General features: G+C 45.7%; 1 protein-coding gene across 1 annotated transcript in view; it reads right to left on the minus strand.

The window, feature by feature from the left end:
• smad7 (SMAD family member 7) overlaps positions 1–21,115 on the minus strand; it is a gene marked incomplete at its 5' end in the record, with an annotated part of 30,373 nt that extends 9,258 nt beyond the window's left edge. Inside the window, 3 exons of the mRNA XM_080743841.1 lie at positions 9,487–9,558; positions 18,218–18,271; positions 20,608–21,115. Of these exons, the coding sequence (XP_080599967.1) occupies positions 9,487–9,558; positions 18,218–18,271; positions 20,608–21,115 (634 nt within the window). The remainder of the gene's footprint in view (positions 1–9,486; positions 9,559–18,217; positions 18,272–20,607) is intronic.
• Positions 21,116–21,368: the final 253 nt, after the last annotated feature.

Consider the following 21,368-nt stretch of genomic DNA (forward strand, 5'->3'; position numbering starts at 1 on the left):
TCACAATTCTTTTCATACATTAAACACTTTAAACTGAAAAAGGCCCACACCCCTGGCACATGGTATGACCCAATTACCTTACCCACCCTATATAATGAGCAGTGCAGACAGGTGTGACTCTTTTAGCTGACCCACATGAAGTGAGTGTATTAGTTAGCAATGAGGTAGAACAAAACCATGTTAAACCAAACAATTGTACTGTGCATGTCATTTGCAGACTAAATAAAGAATGGAAGGTAAATGCACACAATGGGATCATGATGTAACGCAAACTCTCTGAATACCAGTAGCTAGCATACTAGCACTCGAAATGTTTGTAGCATGACCATGTGTCTGGAACAAAGGGGAATGCTAACAATAGTCATGAGGAATAATTGAACCGGTCAAATTAAAGTGGGAAAGCAGTATGTCTTTATCACAAGCGCCACGCACTATTTACCATAAGCACTTGTACAGAAACTTAACTTACAGTATCGGTATTCGGTATCAGCAAGTACTCAAATTAAGTACTCGTACTTGTACTTGGTCAGCAAAAAAGTGGTATCGGGACATCCCTAGATAAAATGCTTCATGAATATTCAAAATGTCTTTCAAGTTTTTTAATAGCTCATGTACAGTATATAGGCGTAAAGTGGTTAAACTGACTTTGACTCTATTATTAAGTCATTTAGCTGGGAACCACTTGGACCCCATGGGGGTCCCCGGACCCCACTTTGAGAACCAACAGGCTTAAAGCAGACTAATACTTATAACTCCTTCATAACACCCGTCCTACTCTTGCCATTATTCCTACATTTTATCATTCTGACCCTGCACGCACACGCGCACACACGCACAGATTTCCCAGGGCGACAGCGTAAATAAACACTCGCCGGTTGGATAGACAGTGCCAGGCGGGCAATAATGATGATGTCATCGGTTCACTTAAACACACACACACACACACACACACACACACACACACACACACACACACACACCCAACAGCAGCAACGGGACTGTGTGTCTCGTGGGGGGAGGGGGGCTTACAGACAGACAGGTAATCAAACACCTGCCGAAGGGACACCAAAGATCGGCGTGGGAAACAACCGGCTGGACGACACACACGCACGCGCGCGCACGCACGCACGCACGCACGCACGCACGCGAGGCGTTGTGTGCTTGTAGATCTGCTGTTTTCACTACTTTTGTGTCACAGCCTTGTATGATGAAGCTGGGCTTTACTTTGCGAAAGAACGTACAAATTTGAAACTTGGAGATACGAGGTTTCCACCCGACCACGACGATATACACAGTAATAAACTATGCACAAACCTCCAAACTAAACGCACATTAGCAGTTTTGTTTTTCGTGCCCTGAAACCCTCTCCTATAGCTGTCTCTTCTGTTTTTCTCTCTCCGTCCCTCTCTCTCTCTCTCTCCCTCTCTCTCTCTGCGAGCTGTTTTTCTGATTTGTGCAGCATAATGACACAGGGTGGGGAACAAGAGGAACGGCCAAAAAAACCAAAATTAAGTCCCTTGCCAAGAGGCGGCTTGGCCGCAGCGCGGGGAAAGGAAGTGGGGGAGTAATGAGAGCCTCCTTGGCCCCTGCGCGGCGCAGAGCGGAGCGGAGCGGCCCTCTGCGTGCGCGGCTCCGCGGCGCTCATTGGCTGAGCGCACAGGCCTCCAAATTACAGAGAACAGAACAGAACTGCCAGCCCTTCTCTCTCTCTCTCTCTCTCTCTCTCTCTCTCTCTCCACTCCACCCAAAGCAGCCATCTTACTTCTCCTTCTCTAGGGCAGTTGGTTCTCAACCTTGTCAGGCCGCGACCCCCACAATAATCATATTTGAACTGGGGACCCCCTTCGAGCACTAAGAGTTGAGGCATTACATTTTGTATAACACGGTTCTATTGTGAGAATATCAGATCTACATGCTCACAATGCCTCGCGTTGTGAGGCGTTGTGAGCATGTAGATCGACTATTTTCACAATTTCTACCTCTAATATTTGACAATTTGGCCAATGTTTCATTTGTCATTTTTGGTATTAGGTATTTAAAAAGTCCTTTATTGTCACTTTAGAAATGTGGAGATACCTTCTACACACTTAAACTTTATGGTGGTTTGTTGAGTGAGAAAATAATGTTGCACATTAAGTTATTACTTTGGGGACCCCCCAAAATAATTTGGGGACCCCCTGGGTGTCCCGACCCACAGGTTGAGAACCAAAAAGCCCTGCCATTTTCACCTCCGTCATTCTGAGAGTGTACCAATGGAACCAGGTGGACACTTATAGGTCCATTTGGTTCCATTTGTACACTCCTAGAGTTCATATACAGTATAGATGTGCATAAACTGTATGTATTTTATGATTTATTTACAGCCATGCAGCGGCATTGTCGTTTGAAAAGAACAAACCAACAGAACAGCTAAAATGGGACCATTTGATTTACACCTAGAAGTGCAATGACTTTGCATGTCTTTGTTTTGTGAGTATTGTTGTTCTGTGTGTGTGTGTGTGTGTGCGTGTGTGTGTGTGTGTGTGTGTGTGTGTGTGTGTGTGTGTGTGTGTGTGTGTGTGTTTTTGTAGCTTTACTCCTTGGAACACTGTAAAAATCCAAACGTGTTTAATTTAACGACGAGAGTTAAAATGGCCGCGCCGTGCGGCTCATTTTGGAGTCCATTATTTTGTTTAGACGCTCGAGGAGTTCACAGGACGCCCCCGGACTTTAGCCGTGTGGCGTTTAGCCGTCGCTCTCGCTAGTGTTTGTTTTCCGCTGCGAGGAGGCCTCTCTGCCTGCCTGCCTGCCTGCCTGTCCGCTCGCCTTTTCCTCAAAGACATGAGGTCATATCCTATGCAGCCTTTTCCTCTCCCAGCTAACCCAAACAAGGCAGGAATGCTTGAGAAAGACTGAGGGACACTCTGTTTCCAGCGTTCCCTCTCTATGGGGTCTCGAGTGCCGGTTCCTTCTGAAAAAGGCTCGGTGGTTCTAAAAAAGAAAAAACGGTTTCGTTTCAAGGACCTCCACTTTATAACCTCGGGGACCCCCAATCTGCACTGTGGAAGGGGGCCCCACGGTGGTCCCCAGGCCCGACGTTGAGAAACCTGTGCTTTAATAACCGAAAAGTGTTTTTTTCTGGGTCATTTCTTCTAATGCGGTTTCTCAATCTTTCAAATTTCAAGGTCTCCCCTTAACTCTGACAGGAACCAAATGAACCCGTCAGGGTTCATTTGGTTCCATTTGTACACTGTCAGAGTTACAGACTTGTATGGGTCAATTTAGACCCCCACAAAGGAACCCACAGAGTCCCTGGAATCCACTTTGAGAACCACTGTTCTAATAGATTTCTCAAAAAACAATCAACCAAAAACTACAACAATCCGCTACAAAAATAGCAGATCTAAAAGCCCTTTGATTGAGGGGGTTGAGCTTTAAATGACAGTCGGTGACATTCCTTCCGGGGTCTCCTTGTGATCAAATGACAGCCTGCGGTGGGATTGAGCGAGTCAAGGTGACAAGGTAAGAGGAAGTTAAAGATAAACCTTAAGTCTTCACACCCCCTCTGGATGAAAAGGTTGAATAGCATGTTGGTGATACGTCTGACTGGCTCCTTGGCTGACTCATTAACTCAGTGCTGGCTCTCAAAAGAAGTGGGGTCTGGGGACCCCCAGAGGTCCTGGGGAGAGGGGTTGCAATGTCCCAACTAAGCAATAATACTAATAACCACTTTAACCCTATATATATCGTCGCTGTCGGGTGGAAACCTCGTATCTCCAAGTTTCACATTTGTACGTTCTTTCGCAAAGTAAAGCCCTGCTTCATCATACAAGGCCGTCGCACAAAAGTAGTGAAAACAGATTTACTAGTTTAAATCATTTTTTTATTGATAAATGCAAAATGAACGGTTTTGGACATACAAGGTTTCCACCCGACAACGACAATATATTGGATATTTGAAAAGAGCACATCTACAAGCTCACGGCTTCAAAAACAATTGCAACTTTGAAGCATTCAAAACAAAACACACACACACACACACACACACACACACACACACACACACACACACACACACACACACACACACACACACACACACACACACACACACACACACACACACTAATCGTGCAATGCAGGTCCCCTGGGTGGATCTATTTTCAGATGGGTGTCCAGTCTGCCCGCTGCCAAACACATGGCGCTTGCAGGGTGCCTGACGTGAGGAAAGTTTTCTGAACCACTAAATTAACTGCCTGACTTATTGACGTGTCCGTCTGTCTAGCTAGGTGACTGTCTGTCTGTCTGCGTCTGTCTGTGTGAGCGGCTCGCGGGACAAGAATACAACTCCACCTAAATTTAACCTGCGACGAGAGGAAACACTTGTGTGACAGTCGGCCATATGCCAGCGCTCGCACTGGGTCATTCTATCTGCTCGCCTGTGTGTGTGTGTGTGTGTACGTGTGTGTGTGTGTGTGTGTGTGTGTGTGTGTGTGTGTGTGTGTGTGTGTGTGTGTGCGCGACTGCGCGTGTGATCTTCTTACATACAGGCACTTCAGGGTCACTCCCTGATGGCACCAGTAGACATGCCACCGACAGACACACACACGCACGCACGCACACTACAAGCACCACACACACACACACACACACACACACACACACACAAACAAGCTCACAACGCCCCACCATGTGACATGTATCTTTACAGGGAAAAAACAAATAACTAAACGTTTCTTTAAATCTTTGGACACGTTCGCCCGCGCTAACATAACATTCCCAAAGTAGCGAAAGCCAGATTGCAAGCGGCTATGTCTGGGGGTTTAATAAATATTTAACCTATGAAAAATATTCATAAGAGCTCACGATTAAAATGATAATAAGTACATTGGATCCATTCCGAACACACAGATTCCTTTCTATCTTCTAAAAAGTAGGCTACCGGTTTTGGTCAGTACAGGTTTTCTACCTGACGACTAGTGATTCTAGTCATCCTATAGTCCTGACACACGCACCGAGCCTACAGACTTAGACCTTAGTAGTTCATGTGAACCTTTGCGCTCACACACACACACACACACACACACACACAGACACACTTGACAGCGAAAGGTTAATGCTGGTGCCATCGTGCCTGATTTATGTGCCAGTGTCTGTGTCGCTGTGGCGTCTCGCACAGGAAATAGATCGAGACACGACGCGCAAAACCAACCGAGTCACGAGAAGCTTCCCTGCCAAGATATTATCAACCACACATACACAGCCCACTGCAGCGCCATATAGCATCAGCTATAATAGCCCCTCGCTAGCGCCAAAAGAACAGTACAAACAGAGGTGTCAATTGGGTATGGAAAGGTATGGCAGCTGCCATACCTTGGCTACAGGGGGAAACAATTAAACGTACTTAAATTCATCATGCCTGTTGCTAAGGTATGGCAACATGACTGGTGTCTTGCACGCGCACAAAAGCGCACAAATGTTGCCATACCTTAGCTTTTGCTGAACTGACGCCACCGAGTACAAATCGTGCTAACGTCCAATATGCCCTGACGGCGGCATCCAAACAGTTTCCACTTCCTAGTTATACAACACGAGACGTTACCGACGTAACCACGGTCCTATGAATCCTATAAAAAAAAAAAACCTATGCCAGAAGAAATGAGGACTTATAAGATTCCAAGCACTGTTCCTTATCCTGGGTGAGCCTCCCCCCCTCCTCCTCCTCCAAAGTAGGCCCTAAAGCCCAGCTCCAGCCAAGTCAAGAACCTCCCTCCCTCCCTCCCCAGTACCCAACCAACAACTCCCCCTCCCTTTTGGCCAGCGGCCACCAACATCCCTTTGCTTTCCTGCTCAGCCCCAGTGGCGCTCGCTGCAGCAGCCTCAGTGCTCCAGGCTCACCGATGACGTGAGCCAGAAAGAGAGAGAGAGAGAGAGAGAGAGAGAGAGAGAGAGAGAGAGAGAGAGAGAGAGAGAGAGAGAGAGAGAGAGAGAGAGAGTTAGCTGGAGCCGCTAGCCTGGCAGGCAGCCTAGTTTGCATTTGCGCTTGTCGCTGCTGTCACAGCTAGCTCTTAACTCCTAATGGCCCGAATAACTACTAGCCTCTCGCTTTCCAGGAGGGATAGAGAGAGAGAGAGAGAGAGAGAGAGAGAGAGAGAGAGGGGGGGAGAGGGAGAGAGAGAGAGAGTAGAAGAGAAGAGACATTTCTGACGGCAAACGCACGATGATTATGGTTTCGTAAGCTAGTCTTCTCTATGTTGCAAATGCAACACAGCTCTGTTTACACGTTTCTTTGTTCCCTTTTAATTGTGCATACGTTATTTTGACTGTTTCGTTCCCCTTTTGCCGTTGGCAACGTAAACGTCTCCAAACGCCAATAAAGCCCCCTTTGTGATCGAGTTAGAACATTTTTGAGAGAGTATGCAGGGAGAGAGAGTGTATCCCTGTTTCTGTCTGGTCTCTTCTGTTCACCTACAAAAAGGTTGCACATGCAGCAGCAAAAGTCCTCGCCGTTCATTTGACTCTGAAGAGTTACAAATAGATACGTGAACAACGCCCTCTCTCTCTCTCTCTCTCTCTCTCTCTCAACCTCTGTCACCCGTGTGTCTTAATATGTGGAATCTTTGAGTTACTACAAGAGTCAACCTATTAGGCTCTCCGAGAGTAGCACGAGCGAGAGTCTCGCCACGTTTGAAAAGCCTCTTCTCTCTTGCTCACTCGTGTCGTACTTCACCGAAGTAATAACTTTCGCCAATTTTGTCAAGGCGAAAGGACAACACGGCGTCGCGCAATGAGGCATGAATCAGGCTCAACCCTCGTTCCTTCGCACCAAACCCTCCCCTCCCCCTCCCCCTCTTCCTGTTTCCCCTGTAAATACAGTCTGGCGAGGAGAACATGAAGAGATGAATGGGTGTATTAAAAGGTCAGCCGTGGACCTCTGGGGAGCGGAGAGGCTAGCCGTGTGGCTGTTGTCGGTCTCCACAGAGAGCACTTCTTCTTATCCCCCCAAAACGTTTTCTTCTCCAGTAACTCAAACGGAACGGCGGCGGATGCCTTTTTATTTTTTACGGGGTCCATTTGCGGTTCCGTTTCTGTACTGCTCTCGAGAGTCGAGAAGCAAACAACAAGCTGGGTGGGGGAGGCGGGCGGGGGGAGGGCAGACGCCAGCGAGGAGGAGGACTCAATTTATAAGACCCCGCGGGTCTTGGGTTTCACAGTTTCACCGTGTGTTAAGAAAGGAGAAAAATATATATATATATATCGCTGTTGTCGGGTGGAAACCTTGTATGTCCAAAACCGTTCCTTTTGTGTTTATCGTTTTGAAAATGATTTAAGATAGTGAAAATAGCCGATCTGCAAGCACACAACGCCTCGCGATGCGAGGCGTTGTGTGCTTGTAGATCTGCTGTTTTCACTAGTTTTGCACGACAGCCTTGCATAGTGAAGCAGAGATTTACTTTAGAGAAAAAAGAGAAAAAAATCATAAGAATTTGATACGATGTTCTCGGGAAGAAACCTCATTACGTCCACTCTGTTACCTTCCGGGATTCAAAACAAACAAGTAGCAGTAAAAGTAGACACTTTTGTGTGACTAAGTACGATCACGCATATGCCAGTAATCTACAAGGGGAAAAAAGTGCAAAAAGTGACAATATGGAGATAAGAGGTTTCTGTCTGACGGCAACCTTATACGGTATACGCCACAAACTGAACTTAACTCAGTCTGAATGCGTAAAAGAAGTTATTCTAGTTTGCGTGCATGGTGTGTGTGCGTGCGTGTGTGCGTGTGTGTGTGTGTGTGTGTGTGTGTGTGTGTGCACGCAGGGGGGACGTAAGGACGTCCCACCAGAAGGAGGAACTGGGAGGAGGGAAGGGGGTTTGAACAGGGGGAGGTGAAGGCAAGACGGGTTCACCACGCAGCCACACATTTATGAATGTGCTGCTACCACTGGAGAGGAGAGGAGAGGAGAGGAGAGGAGAGGAGAGGAGAGGAGAGGAGAGGAGAGGAGAGGAGAGGAGAGCGATAACCGTGTGTTCATTTGCTCTATCTGGTTCATCTAGCAACCGCTCCAATCTCTGCCCCATCTAAGAACGTGTGCACGCACACACACACACACAAGCTCACACACGTGTGCGCGCACACACACACACACACACACACACGTGCGCGGGCCCCCGCCCCACCCCCACTGCTAAACAAAGGAGGGGGAAAATGGTCAGTGAACACCAACTGACATAAAACAGGCTTTAAAGCCCTTGTAATGAGAACCATCTGAGCTGCAGCAAAACACACACAAACACACCAGCCTGGAGCTAGCTGGAGCTCTCTCTCTCTCTCTCTCTCTCGCTCTCTCTCTCTCTCTCTCTCTCTCTCTCTCTCTGTGCGTGGTAAAGTAACTAAGCACATTTACTCAAGTATTGTACTTAAATACAATTTTGAGGTACTTTTGCTTCACTCGGGTGTTTCCTTTTTTCTAATAACTTCCACTCTACTATACATCTCAGAGGCAAACGTTGTAGGCCTACTTTTACTCCACACAGGTTATTTGAAAACTTTAGTTACCAGTTACTTTGTAGATACAATGCAACGCATTGTGAGCTTTTATATAGGGCTGAAGTGGCTAATGTATGTTCTGTATAAAAGAATCAATCTTTAATTAACTAGTAACAAAACTGTCGTGGAAGGAAGAGACCTCGTTCCCAGTTTGATTAATTCCAACAAAAAAGTATTTCTGTTGGAAAGTTATCATATAATTATTGGTCCTTTGGTAAATCATTTGTGTTTTGAGAAGGTAGCACAGACGTAACACTTAACCAATGAGAGAGAGAGAGAGAGAGAGAGAGAGCGCGCAGTAACTTATTTTTAATTGAAAGAAAATGTTGATATTTTACATTCTGAGAGCAACTTCCTGACCACTGCTTAGTTGCTCCTGACCACACACACACACACACACACACACACACACACACACACAAGCGCACGCACACATACACACATACACTGCAGCAGCAGCAGCCTGTGCCAAACATCCGCCGGGCAGGCTTGTTTTCCATTACGGCATCGCGCGGCAAAAGAACGGAGACGGAGAAGAGAGGAGCACTCGGTCAGTCAAAAAGAAACACAGACCCTTTCTTGGGGGGCCAGGGGAGGTATGGCCACTGTCTCATCATCACCAAAAGAAAGAAAGAAAGAAAGAAAGAAAGAAAGAAAGAAAGAAAGAATAGAGAGTGGTGGGGTTGGAGCAGTAGGAGAGATGCAGAGGCGTCAATTGGGTATGGCAGCTGCCATTGTTGCTAAGGTATGGCAACATGACTGGTGTCTTGCACGTGCGCGAAGGCCTTAGCTTAGCTTTTGCCATACCTTAGCTTTTGCTGAACTGACACCACTGGAGAGATGGAAGGAAGGTAGTGACCAGGGAAAGGAAGGAGGGAGAGAGAAGGAGGGGATGAGAGGGGGAAGAGAGAGAGACTGAAGACAGAGAGAATGAAGGAAGTGGACGGTGTGTTTACCTGAAAGCCCCACAGGGGCAGAGTAGGTCGTTCCCCCAGTTTCACTGGACGCAGGTCCAGAGTCTGGAGAATCTGGAGACAAAGCCACAGAGACAGACACGTTATAAGGGAGTAGTAACTAGTAGTAAGGAGTAGAGTTGCTGTCTAAAGCCCCTTTTCCACTGGCCCAACTCCACACCACTCCACACCACACCGCCCACTTGTGTGAGGTTTTCCACTACAAGGCCCTGGGTAGAGTGGTGTGAAAGTGGTACTAAACGGGGTACTAAAAAGTATCCACTCTAGAGTAGGTCTGAGCTAGACCAAACAGGGCCAAACACTTCATAATGACTGATCACTCACTGGCTTTTCATTTAGACCACCAGGATATAGTTGTAATACATGATAATAGATTCTATTGTGTTATAACCACTATTATAATCTATTATAGTATATTATAATTATCATAGTAATACATTAATACTTTATAATGTATTATAATCACAGTTATAATCCATTATAGTGCATTATAATTAGGATAGTTGTAATACAAATTTATTATGTATTATAATCACAGTTAAAAGGGTCAATTTGTTTCTTACCGATAGAGGTACTTTTGTGTAATGGAAAATGTAGATACTTTTATGTGGTGCGGTGTGGTGTGGTGTAGTGTGGTGTGGTGTAGTGCTAAAACTGCAGTCGAAAAGGGGCTTTAGAACATGAAAGGTTCCCAGTTCAGTCGCAGTCCTTGATAGGTGAATGTAATGCACGTTCTCTGTAAAGCGCCTTGGATAAAGGCGCTGTGTAAATGCACAATTTATGTGTTTAAAAAAGCATGCACGTGAAGACTGATTCATTCGTCCCACGCCGAAAATAATAGCCAAGCTCACAAGCTGCCGCGATGGGCTGTTCACATGCAGCCTGCACTGTAACTAACTATAACTGAAAAAATATATATACTGTATCTTTTTACGGTTTAAGTCAAGTCAACTATAATATGAAGACAATGGTGAGTGTAATAGTTGGTGCATGGTGAGAGTAGGGTCCTTAAAAAGTGTGGCTGCCAATCGTTCAAGTGAAACCAATGCCTAACGAAGACACCGAAGACCACACACACACACACACACACACACACACACACACAGATGTACAAACACACAGACGTCGGTCGACACATATAGAGACGTTTCCAACACGCTTGACACAGACCAGAGATAATCCCCCATAATCCACTGCTCCGGGACCGGGAGCATAAGGAGGACTAGACCCCTAATTTCCACACAGACTACGGAATCGGCGGTTTCTGCTCGCAACAAGGCATGGGAAATTTGGGAATCTCAGCGTTGATAGATTGCATTAAGCGCCTGGACGGGAAAAAAACACTGCACTAAGCAGCGCTTGTCTGTTATTATCGGCCCGAATGCGACAGCTTTACCACCCACAAACTAGACAGAGGGCCCCAAGAGTGAAAAGGCCACAGTGGCGTTCCCAAGCACCCGGCTGACTGATGGGAGAAAACTGACCCCAACCCTGTCACCAACAAGTATCTTGTCTCGGTCGGCTGGAAAGGAAAACTGTCACTTTTTCAAAACGTAACAAACAAGTTTCGAGCTTGTGGATCTGCTACTTTTGCTACTTTTGTGTGACGCTGTAGTATGAATCAAGTAGGGCCGATAAGATAATCACAAAAAACACAAAGGGTTTAAAGAATATCGTCGCTGTCGGATGAAAACCTTGTACGTCCAAAACCGGTTCTTTTGCATTTATCATTTAAAAAAATATTTAAACTAGTGAAAACAGACGATCTACAAGCACACAACGCCTCGCACCGCGAGGCGTTGTGTGCTTGTAGATCTGCTGTTTTCACTACTTTTGTGCGACGGCCTTGTATGATGAAGCAGGGCTTTACTTTGCGAAAGGACGTACACATTTGAAACTTGGAGATACGAGGTTTCCACCCGACAACAACGATATAGAGATACGGTAAGAGGTTTCTACCCGACAGCAACAAATTCTGCATATGTGAGCTAGCTTTGGATTATCTCTACCACGTTCAACCTGGCTGCCGTGTTTCGTGTATACGACGATTAGAGGAGAAATGTGTCACACAAATTGTCAAAAAAGGACACACAGACAGACCACCCCATTACCATCCTTGCGGCCCCCGCCGCGAGCGCTTCTAAAAATATAGAGCCCCATTGTTTTGTGTTATGTGCGAGCCTGTGTTTCTTTTCCCAATATCATTAATAGGAATCTAACAGTTTAGCAGGATATAGTCCATCATAGCCAAAACAATGAGGCAGACAGTCAGGACCGCGAGGCAAGACATGGCAGCTTTGAAAAGCGGCATACTGTAATTTCTTTAATGGCCGACCCACAGGCAGTTAAAACAAACCATACCTCCCCCCATCTCCTCTCATAGTGGAATAATAATAAACTCCACTCTTAACACTTTGTAATCTAAAGACTAGTTCCAACTTGATGCCGGGGGATTACGCTTTGAGTAGAACCTCTGTACTGAAGGGTGCTGTAAACTACCGTTTCCCTAGGGTGGCTCGGGGCCCGTGACGCGGGTCGCGGACAAATCTTTATGGGTCAGAAGTAGTGAATACCCTCTTATCATCACTTTCCATAGGTTAAGAATTCAATTTAAAAAGAATCAAACCCGGTGTGAAGTGAGCGGTGCCTTTGAGAATAAATACTAATGAATACGTTGTCATTGTCGTGGTGTCAGTTTGCTTTGCGCGACGTAGGGACGCACATACATACACGCAAAGCCAGATGGTAGGAGCGGTTAGCACCGCTCAAACAAACAATACATTAATTAGAGGGGAGAAAAAAATACTTTTAAGAAGTAGCGAAAATAGCAGCGGATCTGCAAGCTTGTAGATCTGCTATTTTCACTAGTTTGGGAGCCGGAGGGAGACATGGGATTTCTCTCTCGGGTCTGGAGCTGAAAGCTTTGGGAAGCACTGCTGTAAAGCATTGGGAGTGTGCTAGCTAGCAGAGTATAATACTGTGCTGCTGGTGGCGTCCTGGTATTCACTAATGATACATTCCATTCACTGCACGTCACCTACCATCCTGTAAACCACACTCTCTATGGCACTGGCCGCTGTGATTGGATCTCGGCTACACTAGCATTTAGCTCCTGCGTTTATAAAGTTGGCAGTCTAATAGGGGTAATACGATGCAGTGTTAGTTTTGACAGCAAATTTGGATTTCGTTTTAGTCATAGCATTTCGAATAAACAATGCGTCACAGCGTGACGTGTTGTGAGCTTGCAGATCTGCTATTTTCAGAGCGCCAACACCGCCCGGAGCGCAACCAAACAAAAAGCTTGTCTTTTAGTTCTACTGGATCTCTTCTCCACTAGTCCCTCCCTAACATCTTAGTCTACTTTTTATTTGTTGATGAAACAAAATGTCTACTTGTAGATCAACAGTGAGGTACAGCAGTAGCCTCTGTGCTAGCCGTGTGCCCTCAGCGTGCAGGACATGTAATGCAGTGTTTCTCAACCTGTGGGTCGGGTCCCCCAGGGGGGGTCCCCAAATTATTTTGGGGGGTTCCCCAGAGGATTAACTTAATGGGCAACGTTGTTTTCTCACTCAACAGTAAACAAACCAACATGAATTTTAAGTGTACGGAGGGTATCTGCACATTTCTAAAGTGACAATTGAAGGACTTTTTAATACCTCTAAAATGAGAAATTAAACATTTACCAAACGGTCAAATATTAGAAGCAGAAATTGTGAACATAGACGATCTATTCTACATGCTCACAACGCCTCGCAACGCAAGGCGTTGTGAGCATGTAGATCTGCTATTTTCACAATAGAACTGTGTTATACACAATGTAATGCCTCAACTCTTAGTGCTCGTAGGGTGGGAGGGGGGGGTCCCCAGTTAAAATATGATTATTTTGGGGGTCGCGGCCTGAAAAGGTTGAGAACCACTTATGTAAGGGACCACGCTGTGTTCACAGTGACGACATGCACAAGCGAGCACTCACCCTCTCAACCCCCCCTTCCCACCCAGCCCATGCCCTTCTGTCATTGGCTGCCAGCAGCCAGCCCTGATCTCCTGGGCAACAGTTCCCAGCTGACCACCACCACAGCAGGGGCAAGGGGGCATCAAGCCCCGTTTATACTCAGCAGGGGCAAGGGGGCATCAAGCCCCCTTTATACTCGGTTGGCGCACAGTGGCGGAAATGAACTAAGTACGTTTACTCGAGTACAGTCACTACGATGTGACGCCTAGTAGATCACGACAAGCTTGTAGGTTTCCGGTGGGAGTCACCGGCACGTTTAGAGAGAGAGAGATAGAGAGAGGCATGCGAACCAGGGCAAGATCCAGACAGAGTACAGTGTTGCCATGTCTGCTTATTATAAGCGACTTTGGGCTGCTTGTAAATATTGGTAGTATAGCGGGTTGCGTTTTTCAAACGTATTTTAACAAAAGGAAAACCGTCGCTCTTTGTACGATACACAGACATTCTCTCCCCCTATCTATCTCTCTCCGCCAGTACGTTTACAAGGTCTTTTTCCAGCCAATCTCTTAAACCAACATTGATTTCATGAAGCATTTCTGGTTAATAGAACAACAGTTTGTTCATAGAACTAACAAGCTTTTTCATTCACACTCGTGATGCTTTAGGGTGGTATTTAAAAGAATAAAAAACATCACTGTTATTATAGTAGTAGTAATATATTAGATGGCACTTATATGGCTCTGACTCCCATGTCATCCATTAATCACAGTCTTTCCTCTATTTCTATATTAGCCATGGTTATTTGGAGTGTCATATTGGGTTAAGAAGAGTGGTACGGAGGGCAAATATTAATATTACAATGACGCATTCATCTGCGAGAGGCAGAACAAGTCACGCTGTCGCAGGAAAGATTAACGCCACAGTTCAACCACGCTTAGTTTATATTTTCGGCGCTCAACGGCGCTCAACAACAGCGCCGTTAGAAACCCTGTTCCCACTGACTCGCTTGAAATGCCTGCGAATTTACTGGGATGACGTTTAAATCTCGACTGTCCTGAGGGAATGAGTCCCCAATTTTGAATGCTGACATGTATATTATATTTCGTATACCGTCAATATCTCACATCACCCGAAAGCATAGTGTGAATGAAGAGCATCACCACTGTTACGTTTGAGAATCAAAGACAGACAGACAGACAGACAGAGACAGAACCAGAACCCCCTCCTATAAAGAGCCACAGCTGCGGCTGTAATGACTTCCTATTGTTTGTGTTCATTGAAAGCCACTTTCTCCTGACGGACTGACTGACTGAGTCACACAGGCTGCCTGCCTGGACTGGTGGCCATTGTGCTCTTCCTGCACTGATTGTTGAGTGCATGGTGGTGGTGGAAACCAAAAGAGACCGAAATAGGCCTGCTCTCCATCATTTTTATTTTCTTTTCACTTAACCACTTAAACCCCAGCATCCGTATTGTGGAGGGGGAAAGAACTCGCGCTGAAAATAGCCGATCTACAAGCTCACACACACACAATGCAACGCGGAGATTTTAATGTGGAGCGGAAAACGGAAAAGACGCTAGCATAGAGCAGTGGTTCTCAAAGTGGATTCCAGGGACTCTGTGGGTTCCTTTATGGGGGTCTAAATTGACCCATACAAGTCTGTAACTCTGACCAAATGGACCCGTCACTGTCAGAGTTAAGGGGAGACCTTGGGATTTGATTTGAAAGTTTGAGAAACACTGGCAATGTCACGATTATGACATTTTATATAATAATCGCGATTATGTCAAATAATCGCGATTATGTCAAATGATTGCGACTAGACGATTAGGCCTATATAATAACTGTGACAGCCCTGCTATGTACTTAAGTTACTTTCGACCACTTCCATGTGTTGTGTTAGGGTGGGGTGGGGGTTGTGGCGGTGGTCTTCCACGGGGCAAGAGGAGGGGAACTCTTGTAAACAGTTAATGGAGCGCTGGCACGACGCCCTGCAGGAAGCCGCCTTGCTCAACGAGCTCCCCCAACCCCCCCTCCCAACCCCCCCGCAGCCTGTACGGCGCCCACATACTATCTAGACAGGAAACCCCCCGATATCTGACATGCTTCAAAAGTGACTCAGCCACGCTGACATAATAATAATAATAATAATAATATGTGCGCGATGACAATGCATGCCAATTAACCACTTAAGCCCTCTATTAGACTTAGTAGTAATGAACTAACTGGACCGGAGTTGTCTCTGTACTTGCATGTACACCCAAATGTCCAACTTTTTGATTGAATGATTGATTAAGTATTTTATTAGACAAAGTGGAGAACATAACAAGTATAGTCAATACATTAAAAGAATGTAGTACAGTAGTACGAGTACAGTTAAACACCCTGCCTAAAAGGAACATCCCAAATAAGTCTTTTTACGGTCTTTTTTACGTCGGAAGTCCTGGGTATTCAACTCTTTGCCAAAATGTTCCCCGCAGAATATGAATGCTTGGTGTTCAAGTCGGTTACTTAATTTGGGAACATTTTTGGAAAACGTGCTCACAACGTGGCATCGTGTGAACTCGCGATAGATTGCAATGAATTGCGATTTCGCTTCCTTTGTACCGACATTGATTATAGAAATAGATTCTTGTAGATCTGCCATTTTCACTATTATTGATATATATATTTCTGGACAGGTCTTGTACTTTGTAATAAAATCGAGGATGCCAGACACCAGTACAAACTCTAGTAGAGGTTTGACCGAGCAACTTTCACTCGCAGTCGAGGCCAGGAGTAATCTATCTATACTGTGACACAAGTACTAGGGGGGTTGACTCGGTGGAGTACTTTGTACCACCACCACAGGGGGAATAGGACAGTCAAATGAGATCCGGAGTCGAGGATTGGTGGCTTTCAGAAACAATGGGCTAGTTAAGGATAATGGCTGCTGTCATGATGATCTCACATAGCACAGTGATTGATAGTTGGCTGAGAGATCAATTGCGTGCAGGAAATTGTATGTTTGTCGACACAACTATAACCGAGGCCTTTCGACTGTGTGTGACTGGCAGCGAGCAGCAGCCCAGCGCCTTCAGCCCCGACTCTGTATAGATTCATTAGGCTGATAAATAGCTGGTTGGCTCCAGTAGACGGGGCTTCTGTCTCTGTCTGTCTGTCTGTCTGTCTGTCTGTCTGCCCGTCCAATCTGTTGTATGATTTGCAATTCTGATTTCCTCTCTAAACAAAAGCTTCTATCTAGGCTACACACATCCCCCTCCTCTCCTCTCCTCCACCCCCTGACCCACCTCGCGCACGTGTGTGCGCACCCGCACCCGCACCCGCAACACACACACACACACACACACACACACACACACACACACACACACACACACACACACACACACACCATTTACACAACAATAGCAACTCCTTCAACACCCCCAACCCCCCACCAAAACACATTTGTATGCAGCGAACCAAAATCTCATTTCCCCACTTTTGAACAATTCTCTCGCTAAACACAAAAGTTCAGTTTCAGGCTACAAAAAAAACTAAAAACAAAAGGCCAGACACTTAACATACATGTCCCACACAAACCTACACTCACACACAGTGTGTGTCAAGGACCACCAAAAATGAATATGTATTTGGTCATGGACCCTGCTGTCTGAACAGATTTTGAGCCAGGGATCCTCATACAAGATTAGATTTTTCTGCCATTTGCTCCAAAGCGACTGCAAAAGATTGCTGCTATTTGTATCAAAAAGCTTTTATATCCTCCTGGTATATATATATAACATGTGACATAGCTCTGTTTACACAATGCTGTACCCCCTCCAACTGTATATATGTTTCCCCTTTTCAACTGTTTTCATTATATTTTGACACTTGCTTTGGCAATGTAAACTTAGGTTTTCTCATGCCAATAAAGCGCCTTTGAATTGAATCGAATTGACTGACGAATACAAAATTATACCGTTAGAGCAGCGCACATAAACACAAACACATTCACACGCTGGTGTGGGGTGCCTTATTGCCTTGCCTGCCAGTCAGCCAGTCTCTATAGCTTGGTATCTCAACTAGGTGCTATGTGGGCCCTGGCTGCCCGCCATGCTATAACTGCCCCGACAGTCAGGCGTGCCACTACACTGCTATCATAAATCACAACACAACATGGAGCCGTTTCCACAGCGGACACCCTCCACTCACACACGCAGAGAGAGAGAGAGAGATGTCATAAAATGTCCCATCATTTTACAAGACCCTTCACTGACTCCAAAGTCCTCCATCAGTTTTATTTTGAAGTAAAGTCGTGTTTGCTTTAACATAATACCCCAACTGTAATATACCCAATCATTATGTCGGAAGTGGTGGGGGGAAAAAAGTAGCCTATTCAAATGTTTCACTTCAGTAAAAGTATCAATACGGCAAATGTACAAGTAAAAGTCTGGAATCCAAAATGTACTTGAGTAAAAGTACAAAAGTATTGGTATCAAATGTACTTAAAGTACCAAAAGTAAAAGTACTCATTGTGCAGAATGTCCCATTTCAAGTTGCCGTAGATCTACAAGCTCACGACGCATTGATGTACCAGTATGTAAAAGTAAAAGTACTATATTTGTCTCAAGATGTAGTGTAGTGAAGTTAAAGTATTGGAAAAACTTAAAGTAAAGTACAAATAACAAAAAAATACTTAAGTAAATGTACTTAAGTAGGCCTATTTTCCACTACTGGTCAAATATGTTGTGTAAAAATAAAAATGTCCAACTCACCAGGTGGTTTAAGAAAGTCCATGGGGTAGCGTGAGTAGGGCGGAGGGGGGGACTCTGCATGGTGTGGGGGAGAGAGAGAGGGGAAAGAGACTGATGAGACTCACACACACACAAAAACAAAACACACGCGAAAAAGATTGAAACTTACGATAACAGTTGGCATTCTTTTGGGAGAGTGTTTCTGTCGAGAGAGAGGGTGGGAGAGAGAGGGAGAGAGAGAGAGAGAGAGAGAGAGAGAGAGAGAGAGAGAGAGAGAGAGAGAGAGAGAGGCAGGGCGGTCGGGCGGCTATTGCCTTTCATTTGGCAGTGTGCAGATAAACAGGGGGGCTCCAGGCTGGCGCCAGCACAGCCACTATCAGCGTCTAGGGCAGACTACTGAGAGATACGGGCCTCTTTTCTGGCCCAGCGGCGTCCGTTCAAGGTATGGCAACATGACTGGTGTCTTGCACGCGCGCCTTCGCGCGCGTGCAAGACACCAGTCATGTTGCCATACCTTAGCAATAGGCACGATTACAGTACATGTTATTATTTCCCCCCTGTAGCCAAGGTATGGCAGCTGCCATAGCTTGCCATACCCAGTTGACGCCTCTGTTTCTGGCCACTGCCTGGCTGCATGGCTGCTGGAAGAACTCTACTCGGATGTTTTTACTTTTTAGAGTAAAAGAAAAGTATCAATAGCAGCGACCACACTGTCGAAATGATTAGGCTTATGTTGAGGAAAAGGCCTATTGAAAATGTTATACTTGAGTAAAAGTACAAGAGTAGGAAACAAAAAAATAAACATAGGTCTACATTTTGATGCAAATTGCAAACACAGGACCTGTTTGCGTCAAAATGAATAGGCAGCACTTAAAAGTATGTTTTGACATTAGCATGTCTACTAGCTACAAGCTCACGACCTCGTCGTGAGCTTTGTGTAGATTGGCTGTTTTAGAATGGTTGAAATATAAAATAGGCCTTACTTAAAGTGGTCATTGTGGCCTATTAATAATCTGTTTATTAGTAACTAAACGCCGAATTGTAGTGTAGTAAAAACAAGTATAGCTGCATCTGTCTGAGAGATGTAGTGGAGAGTATAGCTGTGGAGTCGCTATATTTATAAAAGCTATGTGGCTTTTCCCATGCAAACTTCTAATAAAGTCTTCAATCAATCAATAACATCAAACAAATACTTGAGTACATGTACTTAATTAGTTTTCCACCAGTGCTTTTGGTTCCCAGGACAGACAGCACACGCACGCACGCGCGCGCACTCACTCACACACACACACACACACACACACACACACACACACACACACACACACACACACACACACACACACACACACACACACACACACACACACACACACACACACGCCGCCTGGAAACTTAGTTCACGATGGAAACACTCCACTCACTGCAATGGCCCTAGCCTAGCTATCTGAGTCGTTGAACTTTGGAAAAGAGAATTGTGAAATGATAAAAAAAAAGAAAAGAAAAAATAAACACAATGCAATATGCTTTGCAAAGTGGGCCCTCTGTCTGAAAGCTCTGGAAAAGCTTAGGCTGCACATCTAGATGTAAGCCTATATTCTTCTGAGTGAAACTAGGCCTATCCTACTATTTATGTAGCTAAAACAAAACTACATTTTGTTGTATCATGTAGGCCTATAACTCAGGGCCTATCACAGACACATTTCTGTGTGTCACTAATATTTATTTGTTGTCCCGAACTCCATGTTTGACAACACTATCTGACATAATGATGTTATTACATGACACTGTCACCACATACTAGCCCACACGTGACCTTATGGAAACCTGAGATGCTGCTGTCATTTCCAATTAATCTAATTGCAAGGTATGGTGCTTTGACATGTGGTTTTGACATGGTGGCAGCCTTTACCTGGTCTAATGCAACAACCACAACACATAATGACATTTTATTTGGTTTATCAGTAGTGGTGTAAAGTAACTAAGTACATTTACTCAAGGTATTTTATTACTTTATCATGGAGTATTTCCAATTTCCAGTATTTTACTTCTACAGTAGTCCGTCTCAGAGGCAAATAGGCTATTATACTTTTACTCCAATATTTTTAAGTTACTTTCGATTATTGGGCCTAGCCTATCCATAAAACATATGCCTACATTAACCACAATAGCCCTATTTTACATAGGCTATTTTCAAACATTTTAGTAGCCTACTTTTACTTATTTCAGGCACTACTTGATGACAATATAGCCTACTTTTGTACTTTTACTCAAGTAACATTTTCAACACAGGCCTTTTACTTGTTATTTTTATATTGCGGTATTGCTACGTTTACTTGAATAAAACATTTTGAGTACTTTTCCCCACCACTGATCAATATCATTCCAGCGTATATCCCAGACAGACTCACCTAGTTCACAGAGCCTGCTCATGTGGTGCGGGTTGCAGCAGACGAGCTCCGGGTTGGTTTTCCCGTAGGATTCACAGCAAGACAGCCTCTTCAGCTCCGAGGTGTGCCTGAGGTCCGGCCACCTGAACACCTTGTAGAGCAGCAGCGGGAGGGAATAAGACTGTTGGCCCACTCTGGCGTCCACCTTGCCGGGCAGGAGCAAGCAGGGGCTCCGGGCGCCCCCCTTGGACTCCACCGCCTGTAGCAGCACCTCCAACTGCTTCTCCTTGATCTTCTTGAGGATCGAGTGGGTCAGCGCCTTCAGTTCGGCCTCCGACCCGCCGGCGTTGCCGCCGCCGCCGCCGGACTTGGCGACCTTTGCCGTCTTGCCCATGCAGCAGCCCCCGCCGGACCCATGCGATCCTCCTCCTCCCCTGTCCGCCTCCCCGCCGACGTCGGCGCCCTCCTGGGCGGGCGCGCGGCTCCTCCAGAGTCGCCGGACGAGCCCCGATCGTTTGGTCCTGAACATGCGGGACGAGAAGTCGAGGGTTTCCCGGCTAAAAAACGAGCATCGTGTCCGCGAATCATGAAGATTCCGCCGGCGTCCGAGTCCAGGCAGGAATGAGCAGCCCGAGATGATACGCTGGAGAAGCCGTGTGCAGGGGAAGCAGAGGCAATCTGTAGCATGCGCCAGTCTATGTTACCTATAGGCTATTATAGCCTACTACCTAAAACCTTTTATAAAACACTGCCACGGTTCCTATGACAGCCAGATCTCATTT

Source organism: Nannobrachium achirus (genome assembly GCF_963921795.1).
Source record: "Nannobrachium achirus genome assembly, chromosome: 15".
Lineage (NCBI taxonomy): Eukaryota > Metazoa > Chordata > Actinopteri > Myctophiformes > Myctophidae > Nannobrachium > Nannobrachium achirus.